Source organism: Leucopleurus acutus, assembly GCF_964270905.1.
Source record: "Leucopleurus acutus genome assembly, chromosome: 7".
NCBI classification, from domain to species: domain Eukaryota; kingdom Metazoa; phylum Chordata; class Mammalia; order Artiodactyla; family Delphinidae; genus Leucopleurus; species Leucopleurus acutus.
The window spans coordinates 101,315,088-101,327,745 of record NC_139150.1 but is presented as its reverse complement, the minus strand read 5'-3'; the positions used below and the strand labels follow the sequence as shown (position 1 = coordinate 101,327,745).

The 12,658-nt window shown below is 54.1% G+C and overlaps 1 protein-coding gene across 1 annotated transcript in view; it reads right to left on the bottom strand.

Moving 5' to 3' along the window:
- SLC25A37 (solute carrier family 25 member 37) overlaps positions 1 to 10,989 on the bottom strand; it is a gene marked incomplete at its 5' end in the record, with an annotated part of 41,366 nt that extends 30,377 nt beyond the window's left edge. Inside the window, one exon of the mRNA XM_082843059.1 lies at positions 10,774 to 10,989. Coding sequence (XP_082699185.1) covers positions 10,774 to 10,989 — 216 coding nt within the window. The remainder of the gene's footprint in view (positions 1 to 10,773) is intronic.
- Between the last annotated feature and the right edge of the window lie 1,669 nt (positions 10,990 to 12,658).

Genomic DNA, 12,658 nt, shown 5'->3' with positions numbered 1-12,658 from the left:
ACTTGAAGGGCTCTTAATCATTAAGCATATTGCCTCTGATATGATCTGTCATTAGCTGGGCCTGTCAAGGTTTACAAAAGCCGCCCGCAAACATGATCCCACCTGAGCTTCTCAACAGCCCTGTCAAGTAGGTAAACAGATGATGTTAGTCTAGGTGACTAATAGCAGTCCATGAGACAAGGAGACACTGGCCCAGAGAAATGACTCGTCCAGGTTTCAAAGCTGGCGCATGGCAGGACTGGGACTTAAATTCATGGGGCCAGCCCCAACCCCTCCTAGTTCAGTGCCCTTTCTAGGGGCTTCAACACCAGCACCAGTCTGACAGACACGCCCCCCTTCCCAGCCCCTGCCCACGGCAGCACCTCCAGGGAACAAAGGCTGTCGCTACAATGAGAGATCCATCAGGGGCTTTTGCCACCGGACCTCACGGTACCGTGGCTTTCTGAGTCTTTCGCAGGATGTGTGTGATGAATCCAGAGGCCGCTGGCCTCAGAGGACGTCCTCTCCATGACACGAAGCGGCAGTCCCTTCACCTGATCCACGGTGGCCAGACATTTCCTAAACCTGTTATGCAACTCTTGCTTCAACCAAGCTGCTGCTGGGATTTCTCTCTATTTCAACATGTTTTGTTTTCTCTTCAGAGAGAAAGCACGAATGTGAAACCAAAACACCTCTTAGTGACCAGACAACGGCCCTTCCCGGCAGTCTGGGATTACTGGGAGGGTACGGTGAGGGGATTCTCAAAGGTACCTTCTGTGAACCAATTTCAGCTCCCAGAATGACTAACAACCGCAGGGGTGAGGAAGAAGATGGGGGTGGGGGGGGCACGGAAGAACAGTACAACTGAGGGCCAGTGTCTCCCACGGGGACAGGAGCCGATGCAAGAATGCCAGGCAAAGACATCCCAGTGACACTCCCAATCTGACTCCAGACCTTCAAGATGGCAGCCTGGGCCCTCCAGACTCCACACCCCAGCCCTCATGCCCATCTGAAAGCAGATATCAAGTTGGGCCATTCATCTCCTCAAAAGGAGCCAGCCGGTCCCATCACCTAAGCTCAGGGTCTAATTATAGGGGGCGGGCTCTGGAAATAGGGGCCAGGACTTATTTTTGTTGCCCGGGGTAGGAGGGGCCTCAGTTAAGTGTGGAATGAATGAAGTGGCTGGCCAGATGAATTCCTAGCCTCATCAGGGTTTCACTGAGGCTTATGGGTTCTACCACAAGAAAGGGACAGGCAAAAGGGCTGAGAAAGTCTCTTTGTGACCAAGATACAGTAGAGATTCCAAACGCTCAGCAAAACAAAAACTAGCATTTGTTTCATAGCAGGTTTTAAAGCACTTTTTCCCCCACATCTTTTTTAAAACAACTGATTCATTCAACCAAGAGTCACGGAAAACCTTTACGTATCCCCGGTGGCTAAGTCAGAGGGGGAGAAGGTCTAGGTCTTTGCATGCCATGCGAGGTAGTCCAGGTTTTATTCTGAAGGCAACGGGGACAGCTAGGGGAGTGTCAGGTGGGGGGAGACACCAATGGATGTGAACTGAGACAATGGGCTGCCCCTCTACCCCCTCAGGCCCCTTGCAGGCTCTGCAGCACCGTGGAGAACAGGCTGGACTTTCCATTCCAATCGGCTAAACTTACCCCTTTAACACGATCCTGGTTTGATAATAAATACCATGGCCTGGCACCTGCAGAGAGCTTTATGCTTTTTAAACTGTGTTCACTGCAAACCTGGCTGTACTTTCTTCCAAGATCCAGTAAGTAGATCTGAAAGGTGGGCAGGATGGGTATTACTACTCTTCCCTATTTAAGGAGAGAAAACTGGGAGTGTGCAGGACTAGCTAGGAAGGATTTGTGGGAATTCATTCAACAAATATCAATACTTAACTGAGCACCTACTGTGTGCCGGGTACTGCTTCTGGCAATAGGAACACACCAGAGAACGAAGGAGTAAAACATTCCTGCCCACTGGGAGCTGACATTCCAATGGAGGGAGACCACAAACAATGTAAATCACATTACAAATATGAAGAAAATAGTAAACAGTATAAATAATAAACATGAGGGAATTCCTTGGCAGTCCAGTGGTTAAGACTCTGCACTTCCATTGCAGGGGGCACAGGTTCGATCCCTGGTCAGGGAACTAAGATTCCACAGGCTGGGCAGCACGGCCAGGAAAATAAATAAATAAATAAGTATGAATTAACAGTATCGTGTGTTATAAGGTAACACATGCTGTGGAGAAAAAGCAGGGCCGGGCAATAGGGAAGTGTGGGTGAGTGGAGGGGAGGGTTTGTTCAACTGTGACTCCGTGATCAGGGAAGTCTGCCCTGTAAAGGCGACAGCTGCTGAGTCCCCTGAACCAAGGTAGAAGCAGTAGGAGGGAGAAGAAAACAAATTAAGAGGTATTACAGATGCAGGAGTGGACAGGTCTTGGAAGCATACGGGGAGAAGGGGAAGGGGGGCAGAGGTGGGGGAAAAACTGAAGACCATCCCCAATTTTCTGAGGGAGGGGGCCCAGGCCAAAGGGCAGGCCAGAGGGGAGGGCAGGACGTCCGTGATGGACCCCAAGACAGCCAAATGGACATGTCTTCAAGGCAACTGTTTATCTAGCTCCTAGAGAGTCTGGACCAGAGACACAGAGATGCCACCTGCGAGTTACCAGGACCCAAGCAGAAATGGAGACGTGTCCCGAGGAAAGAAAAGAAGGTAGAGGGCAGAATTCTGAGGAAGACCAGCAGGCTGCCTGTCGTCAGAGGGGCCAGGAAAACGATGGCGGAATTTATTAGGCCAGGAGATCACTGGCACCCTAGTGCCAGCAGAGCGACGGGCACAAAAACCCAGAGAGGCCTGGGGGGTGACAAGGGGAGGAGGGAGAGACTGAATGTCAACCATCCTTCTCTAACATTTGTTATTTTAAGGGTACGTGGGCTCAAGGTGAGCTGCCTGGGGTTGGTTCGTTATTTAAGATGGGAGAAGTACGGACTGGACGTAGAAATGTTTCTAAGAAGGAACCCATGGTGGGGTGGGGCTGGGTGGGGGTGTGCTAAGGATACTGGAACCGGGTTACTCATGAGACAGCTGACCAAAATAACCACCCCCATGACCTTTATTGAGAACTTCAATAAGCAAGAGCTTCACGTATGTCACCCCACTTGATTCTTTCAACAACCCTGTAAGGTAGGTCTTGGGATTCACATCCACACTCTGCAGACAAGGAAACTGAGCTTAGAGAGGCCAAGTAAGGTGGCCCAGGTGGAGAGCCAGGATTCAAATCCAGGTGTATGGGGTGGTCCCTACACGTCACCCTTCCCCCGCTGATTCCCCTTAGAGGAAGGAAGGACCCTCTTACCTTAAGATAGGAGGAGGGAGGGGCGGGAGACGGCAGGCTAGTTGGAAGGACTGTCACAGGAGAGTCTGACTGGGGGCCTGGTTCCTCTATAAACAGGGAGCGAGATGCCACACTGAGGCTGAGAGAAGTGGAGGGGTGGGGGTCTGAGAAGCAAGATGCTCTGAAGCAGCTGCTGAGGAGGACAAAAGCAGACCGACCAGAACACGGGAAAGGACAGTAGATGCCATTCTGCTTCGAAAGGGCGTGAAATCCCAAATTGCTCTCGTTCTTGCAACAAAATTATAGTGATCTTTCCTGTCTCCTAGAGATCCTGCCCCTCCCTTCTTTTCTGTCCTCCTTCAGCGGGAGGCGCTTTTCTAAAAGGTGGATTTCGGAGTGGCGTGGAGTCCAGCGAGGAGTCCTCTTAAACTTCTGTCCGGTTGTCTGTGTCATGAACACCCAGGCCGCGTGCTGATGCCCAGGGCTGGGGTCTGCTGGAGGAGTGGGGTCTGCTGGGGGCCGCAGAGGCCTGGCACACGGGGCAGCAGTGTGGTTTTCTCCCTAAGGGCTCGGCTGCCCAGAGGCTGGTGGGTTGTTAGGGATTAGGTGTGGGCAGGCCAGCGTTGGAAGGACCAAAGGCAGAGAAACTGCAGGCCCAGGAGTGGTTGCAGGGATGGGCTGAGGAAGCCAGGGATGCGCTCAGAGGAGAGAGAGAAGAGACAGGAGCCCTAGCACAGTGTGACCATGAGAAAGCTGTGGCCAGGCTATGAGACGTCTGAACGCACGATTTCAGAGGCGGAAAGGTTCTGGGTCAGGACAAGGCCCCGTGGAGGTAACAGTCCTCGATCTGAGCAACGTAAAGAATGGAAGGATTTGGGTGTTCGTTGGGTGGTGGCCAAGAGGGGACAGTCTCAGGATGATGAGGGGATTCAGGGTAGAGGAGCGATCTATGAGCCAGATGCCAACATTCAGAGAACGAGGGAAGGTGACTGGATCACGTCATTGATGATGACCATGATGAACCTGAGAGCTCCCACCTAGGGGACACTCACACATGGCAGGCTCTGATAAGCGCTGTAAGGACTCAACGCTCACAGCCACCTGGGACATCAGTACCATCTTGTCCTTTTTTTTACAGGTGGGGAAACTGGGCACAGAGGTGGATGAAGAAACTTGCCCCAGGTCACACCCAAGTGGGAAGCAGGACCTAGTCCATGCAGTCAGGCTCAGGGGCCCCCGCCCCTACCCATCCTGCCATCCCAGTAGAGCAGGAGGTGAGCGGGGACAGAGAGAGAAGAGGGATGGACACTGGTGGAAGTGGATGGCGGGAGCCTCAAAGGGGAAGGAGCAGTTGATAAGGGGGGTGATGAACAGCCAGAGGGCAGCAGCCCCAAGGCATGTGGTTTGAGGCGATGCGAACCATCTTTTCTTGAGAGGCTTCAGGGAAGTGGGGGTCTCAGGAGAAGAGCACCAGCAGGAGGAAGGAAAACTCAGTGAAGATGTAAGGGAGCCTGTTACGCGGAACTTCCATGGGTTCCGACGGGAAAACAAGGGAAGAAGGAAGCAATGGAAAGTTGGTTCAGGTGAGAAAAAGCAGGAAGAAAATTTGTGTCTGCATTTCACAGAGAAGAGAACTAGACCTCAGAAAAGCTAAGTGTCCTGCCCAACCGGTTAAGTCCAAGACTGGGACCTGAATTGCCCCAAGATAGTTCTCTGAGGGTGAGAAACTGTGGCCAGAAGGAGCTAGAGGGCAGGTTTGCAGTTAAAGAGACAGTGATCGGATGCAAGCCTCCTATGAAAAAGGACAGCAGCAAACATTCCAGGTGGAGGCTGGGAGGGGAGGGCAGACTTTCGGAGAAGCAGAACTCAATGAAGATTAAAAACAAAAAGAAAACTCTCTGAGAAGGAAAGTACCCCTTGGGTACCAGGGGAGATATGAAAAGAGCCAGTTCTGGGGTTCAAGAGGGACTACCAAAGGCTTCCTTGAACACAAGCAAGCCAGTTCATCCAGTGGGTCAGGGAAAGTCAGAAAGGGTCCAGAACCCAAGCCTGTAAAAGAAGAAAAGTGGGACTCAAGTCTGGAGATTGGTCACCGCCCCCAAGAGGGGTGGGACAAAAGTCCTCCTCAATGAAAGGGCCACAGATGGCTAAAAGGTGCCCAACGGAAACCAGGAAACTATGGAAGGCCTACTCCACAGAGCCACGCCCTCCCTTCTACATGACACGCCCCCCCACTTCATGTGCACACCCCCCACCCCATGTGCACACCCCTGTATGGCTTAAACAATGTAATTGAATCCCCCCAGTTAGCCCCAAGTGCCTCCCGCTGTTAAAAAGCTGAGGCCGCCTTGACCGCCAACTATAATCCTAGGGGCTCCCCTCCAAGCCCTTTGCTCTAGCCTCCCTCTCCCCCACTTCTGGGCAGAGGGGGCCCGCAGCCGGCCGGAAAGTGGCCACATGGGGGCCAAGTGCTGATCTGGGACTGCCTGAGATCCCTTTTCCCACTCCTCCAGCAGACCCCAGCCCTGGGCATCAGCACGCGGCCTGGGTGTTCATGACACAGACAACCGGACAGAAGTTCAAGAGGACTCCTCGCTGGACTCCACGCCACTCCGAAATCCACCTTTTAGAAAAGCGCCTCCCACTGAAGGAGGACAGAAAAGAAGGGAGGGGCGGGATCTCTAGGAGACAGGAAAGATCACTATAATTTTGTTGCAAGAACGAGAGCAATTTGGGATTTCACGCCCTTTTGAAGCAGAATGGCATCTACTGGACGGTACTTGGTTTCGAAAGCACTGGAGTAGGTGGGAGGGACACTGGCAGCTGCCTTCGCCCCCTGCCCCCCACCTCCCCAGAGGACCCTAGCAGTCAGCTTGCACTGCTGGGACCAGGAAGGATGAGCAAAGTCAGAAGTGGAGGAATGCAGAGCCTCCTGGCACCTGCCTGGCTCGCTGCTGCTGCTCGGAGCTCAGCAGGGCCGGCGACAGAAACCCCCAAGGCCAAGCGAGGTTTCTAACTGGCCCGGCAGCCACCAGCTCCTAGAGAGAAGGCTGAGCCTTAACCCGCTCGGCCGGCAGTCAGTGCCCTGCCATCGGGCTGCACCCTGGCGGGGAAGGAGGCCTTCCCCCAGCAGAGCTTGAGGACTGAGTTTCCCTGACAAGCAAAACAAGAGAAGGGCTGTGAAAGGGTCAGCGGAAGTTCCCTCGCTTCAAATCTTTCCTGTTTCCTTCTGCCCCGGCTTTCGCCACCGCAGGACTCAGCATGGTCTGCGAGCGGTGTGCCTAATCTGGTTGGAATTTCCTCCTCCACCCACCTGGCATTCTCCCCACAGCCCTGAGCGCTCCCGATCAGGGGTTCTCACATCCACCCCAAGTGCTGGTCTAGGCGACCACGCCACTGGCCCCTCTGGAGCCCCAGGGAGAGGCTCACGGTAGAGGGGCTGCAAAGCCCCAGTTGGAAAGGAGCAAGTCGTGGCTACCCTTTGGCGAGAGCCCTACGGAGCCCCCTGGGACCGCTCCCCTGGGACCACTATGGGGTCCCAGCAGCCTGGCCCTTTATGGATGAGTGAGTACTCGTATGCCACCAGCGCGGGGACAAGTGACAGAGGAAGACACAGGAAAGAGGAGAAAAGTTGCCCAAAGTCTTCCAAATACCCACTTAATAATCACAGGCTGTTGACTGCTGGAGCTCAAGAGGCACTAGTGATTATGAGGCTCAGTGTTTTTCTGACGTTTTTGTCCATAATCCCCAGCCAGAAGTGCACTTTACACAGCCACTCAGGGAACACACACACACACACACACACACACACACACACACCCCCAAGCAGAATTTCATGGAGCGACACTGCTCCTTACCGCATGCCACACGTGCCCGTGTTTTGTACTCGCACCAATCTGGCTTTTTAAAAATGTTGCTCCCGGGACTTCCCTGGTGGCGCAGTGGTTAAGAATCCGCCTGCCAATGCACGGGACACCGGTTGGAGCCCTGGTCCGCGAAGATTCCACATGCCTCAGAGCAACTAAGCCCGTGCGCCACAACTACTGAGCCTGCGCTCTAGAGCCCGCGAGCCACAACTACTGAGCCCGCGAGCCACAACTACTGAAGCCCATGTGCCGCAACGACTGAAGCCCGCACGCCTAGAGCCCATGCTCCGCAACAAGAGAAGCCACCGCAACGAGAAGCCTGCGTACCGCAACGAAGAGTAGCCCCCGCTCACAGCAACTAGAAAAAGCCCACACGCAGCAACGAAGACCCAATACAGCCCAAAATTAATTAATTTTTAAAAAAATGTTGCTCCCACTGATGGGTCACCACCCAGTTTGAAAAATGCAGATCATTAAGGTGACATGGTGGGGGGGATGGGACTTCATGGGAAAATGTATGTAATGTTACAGTGGGAAGCATTAGCAAGGCTGACCTATTTGCACTCAATGACCCAACCTAACAGCTCGCTGGGCTCAGAAATGAAAGTGACCACCCCTGAGCACCATGGTTCACACTATCTAGGAGAGAAAAACTGGAAAAAGCAGGGCCATCCAACACTCTCACTGAACTTTACAAGAACAGGTTAAAACTGTGTGCCTTATAAAATCAAAGAAAACTTTCTTTTTCCCTTTCAAGATACAACTTACATTGATTTGGCTTCAGGTGTAATAACTTTTGAAATTTCAAGAACGTAAAGAGGACGAGTGGGGGCTTCCCTGGTGGCGCAGTGGTTGAGAGTCCGCCTGCCGATGCAGGGGACACGGGTTCGTGCCCCGGTCCGGGAAGATCCCACATACCGCGGAGTGGCTGGGCCCGTGAGCCATGGCCGCTGAGCCTGCGCGTCCGGAGCCTGTGCTCCGCAACGGGAGAGACCACAACAGTGAGAGGCCCGTGTACCACAAAAAAAAAAAAAAAGAGGATGAGTGTTCTGTGTTCACAGAAAGGGGGACAGGTTAAAAATGGGAAATACTGAACTGGTCCACAGCCTCCGTTTTACTAGTGACAAAACTAAGACACAGAACAGTGCCTAAGGCATGAAACAAGTTAGGGGCCGGGCTTGAACCCCAGCCCAGGGCTCCTGATTCAATTACTCACAGTCTTCATCTTCCCAAATATTTAAGAAGAACACAGTGAAGGTCTCCCCAAGTAGAGCATTCCCGTGACTGAAGCATATCTCATGTTGGACACATGACAACCATGCTGGTCTTGGCACACGTTGGCACTCTGCCACAGCCTCACTGGGGTCACACAGCGGGGCTCATACCACTTAACTCTGTGCCTTTCATCCCTGCTGCAAAGTGAAAAGAGTAATCCAAGAAAGTTGTAGCCAAAAAACAAGAGGGGCTTTAAAGCCAAACCTGCATGCTCAAAACCAGAAGAACCCCTAAGGGTCATTATTCAGAGCTAGGATTATAATCGCAGAACCAAGAAAACCTTCCTGGTTAGTTAACCCAAGCCTTCATTTTACAATCAAGCCCCACAGAATGACTTGCCTAGGACAGTAAGACCAGCTCCTTCGATCATACACGCCACGTTAACCTGGTCACAGGTGAAAACCAACCGCTACGGAAAGTAATACTAAGTACACAGTGACAAATGGATCAAAACAGACCAGCGTCCATGGGGCAGAAGGAGGGGCAGGGAGGAAACTAAACACAGATCACAACATTTAAACACGTGAGATTAATGCCTCTTCAGAGTGTCACAGGGAGCTCAAAAGGCACGACTGACTATTCCTAATCCTAAAGATAAGCTAAAATGATGCCCTGAACCAAACTCACAGCAGAGACCAAGGGCCTCAGAAGTGGTACAGGTCCCTGGAACATTCATCTCCACGACCCAGTGGGTCTGGTGCCCGCTCAAATAACATCTCCCTGCTCCTAACTTTCCCACACTCTGTCCAAGGCGCCTGAGACAACAACTTCAAACATGGGGAATTTTATTACATGTGAGGGATTCTTTCCTACACAAATGCCACCTGGTATCTGTCCAGGGTCTTTCCTGGAGCAGCTTCGGAAACCTAAAAGACAAGATCTCCCTGTGGCCTCTGTAACCCTGGCAGGCAAGGACCATTCCCTTAATTCCCCACTGGGATGCCGGAGGGAGAGAAGGGGTGATGGCTCAGTCCCAGCAGCACAATATAAGACTTGGGCTCACCTTACTGCCAATGCCCATGGTCTTCTCTCTGGACCCGTGTCTGTCCAGCCCCTGACTGCCAGCTCTGAGAGCTGCCCAGGGCAGGGAAAACCCTCTGCATTAGACATTCTGGGCTTCACGCCACTCACATGGGGCCAGCATCAGCAACAAGATACAGATGCTAACTGGGGAACTCTGCTGGGCCTGCCTTCCAAGATAACTGCCACCCGGAGAGGTCCCCAGATCTCCCAAAGCAACTGAGGCTGGAGTCGGAGGATACAGGGGCTCATGAGCCCGGGCAGGCTAATCTGTTCACCTCTCTGTGCCACGGTTTCTTCATCTGTTAATCCCCAGGGTTGCTGTGTGTTTTAGATGAGTTCTGCCCACAAAAGTGCGATGTGTCAGTACTAGTATTACTCCCCCTCAGCACTCTATCCCCTAGCCATTCGGTATCCTGAACAGGCTGACTGAGGTCAACTCAGGCAAAATCCGCCTGGCTAAAACTGCCTCCTTACAGAAATGCATTTAAAACTACCCGGGAAGTACCGGGCCAACTGAACCTCTATTACACAAACCGTAAGAAAGGCTGTATAGCACACGCTCTCCCTGCCTGCCCGCCTCCCTGCAACAAAATGAGAAGGCAAATGTCATTGCAAGTCTTACTGCCTCTCAGCGGCTCGACAGCCGGAGGGCGGGTGGCCGGGCCGGCCGGACCGGGGACACGTTCCTCGGCGCGAGCGTGGTTAGAGCTCCCGGCGGCGGGTCCCTCCGGGACAGCGCACGTGTGGGCAGCCTCGGCCACCCGGCACCGGCCGGCGGACGCCGCTCGCCACGGCTTGGACACCGGGAGTGCCAGCTGGAGCCGCAACGACCCGGGACCGCAAACTCTCCGATCGCGTGGCCAGACAGTGGTAAGACTGTGCAAAGCTGCACTGGCCGCCTCCCTCGGGAACCCCGCCGCCACCACCGAGGCCAGCGGCGCTCGCCACTCCTCCTCGCCGGCCGCAGCGCCGCCAGCAGCCCGGGCCGGGAACTCGGCGGGAGCGGCGGAGCGGGGCGCCGGCTGGGGCACCCTCGTGGGCGCGGGGGGTGCCCCCAGGGCCCAGGCGCACAGCGGAAGGAGCTGCGCAGCGCGCTCCTCGGCGCCCCGGCTACGCGCGCCAACTCCCGGTGAGACCCAGGAGACCCGGGGCGCCGCGGCCCCGAGGAGAGCGCGGTTTCGGAGAGCTGCATCCAGGCTGCTCCTGCGCGGGATGCAAACGCACGCGCGCGCGCTCTCCTCTCCGCTCGCTCCGTCCCTAAAGTCCCCTCGCGCCTCACCTTCACTGAGTCTACCGGGTACATGACCGAGTGCTCCAGGATCCCGGCCATCGCTCCGGCTGTCATGTGGATGGATAAGGAGACGCTGGTCGGCAGGTTCTCATAGTCCTCCGACCCGGCGTCCTTGCAGCCGCCGCCGCCGCCGCCATCTCGGCTGTCCCCATCCATCCTGCGCCCTCCAGCCTGGCTCCCTACGCCGCCGCAGCGTAGCTCCATCCGCCGGCTCCGCTGGGCGCGGGAGGCTGCAGGAGGCGGGCGGGGAGGGGGAGGGGGCGAAAAACTTCACTTCTTTAAAGTGGGAACCACCTCCCGGGTGCTGCGGCGCCTGACGCCATGGCGGGCTGGGGTGGAGCAGAGGGGCACCAATCACTGGGAAAGTAGAGGCCGGCCGCAGCCGCACCATTGGTGTGCGGGACAGTGGGGACCCGCCTCCCAGTGTGACGTCACTGCCCAGTGCAAATTTCCAAGCTACCGGATGGGGGCGAAAGGAGACGTTGGGGTGTCCCGGGAAGTTGTCTTACCTCCTGTTGGGGTGGTGCTGCCTGGTTTGGGGCAGTCGCTGGGGAGGGTCAGCCGGACCTTAGGGATTGGGCAATGCTTAAGGCTGGAGGGAGATTCGGAGCAGCGGAAAATCTGCCCCCAGAGCCGGGGATTTTGCAAACAGTATTGCTCAGCAAGCTTTGGCATTCCTCAGGCCTGGAGGGGGGAAGTTGCTGCGAACGTCATTTATGGAGCAGTTATGGTGGCTGGAGGAGGGGAGGGGTGGAGGCACACGTGGAGGTGGAGCGGAGTTCTAGAATTGAGGACCCACTGCGCGATATGAGGGGTGCACCTCCTTTTGTGCAGCTCGAGAGCATGTCCCGTGGAGGGAACAAAGTGAAAACTCAAGATGCTGTGCCAGGCTGCTTCGTTGAGGAGAACGGCCACTTACTCGAATTTTTCTGTCTCACTGAAAACACATAATACACAGAGCAAAACTTGTGCCTCCTTATTCTCACCAAGAGGCTAAACCCACCCTGCCCTGGACCGGGCAATAAGTAGTCACCAGGATGGAGCCCTTCTGAGTAGGCGCCTTCAGCACGTTTTCCTGGGGCTGGAGGGACTTTAGAAGCCTGGTCTCACAGTAGGGTGCAAAGTGGCCAAGAGAGTGAGATCGTGCCGGATTGCATCTGCCTATCTTTAAAGACTCTGGTCTTCTCCATCTTAAACTCATCCCAAGCTATCTTCTTAAATAAAGTGTAACCCAGACTTGTTTTATTTTAACCTAAATAATATTGTCTTTCTCCATCTGGGGGAAGGGGGAGTAATCAAAAAGTAGGGGAGTAACCTGCCTGTTTATCTAAGGCTCCCTGAAAGCATGGCAACTGCACATCTAAATGTGCATGTTCTGGGCTTAAGATTTGGCAGGAGCTGATCAACTTTTACTGCACCTTATCCAAAGAAGGCTTCTCTGGTCAGAAAAGCTGTGCCTTGAGATATGAAAAGGTGCAGGAGACCCTGAAGATGCTGCACACCCTCTTTGGCCTCACCCTGGTCCCAAGATTTGGGTCATAACAACCCAGGCAGCTCTCTGGGATTTGAGATTCAGTGATGTCAATAGAGTCTTCATGGCCAAGGGCACCATTTCCCCAATTTTGGTAGCTGCCAAAAGTTGCTCCCAAGACCGGTGCTAAGGATGGGCTAGGTAGAAACACGCTCTGTATTTAGTAATTGCTGGAGAACAATTTAGTAATTGCTTTTGCCAGAGGTGATTTTGAAGAAATGTTGGTCAAAACCTGTTGATACTCGTGTAAAAATGGATACCCTTTAACCAGTACATATTAACTCATCGTCCCACTTCAGGGAATGTGACACAACTGTCTGAATATGCATGACGCTCTTCAAA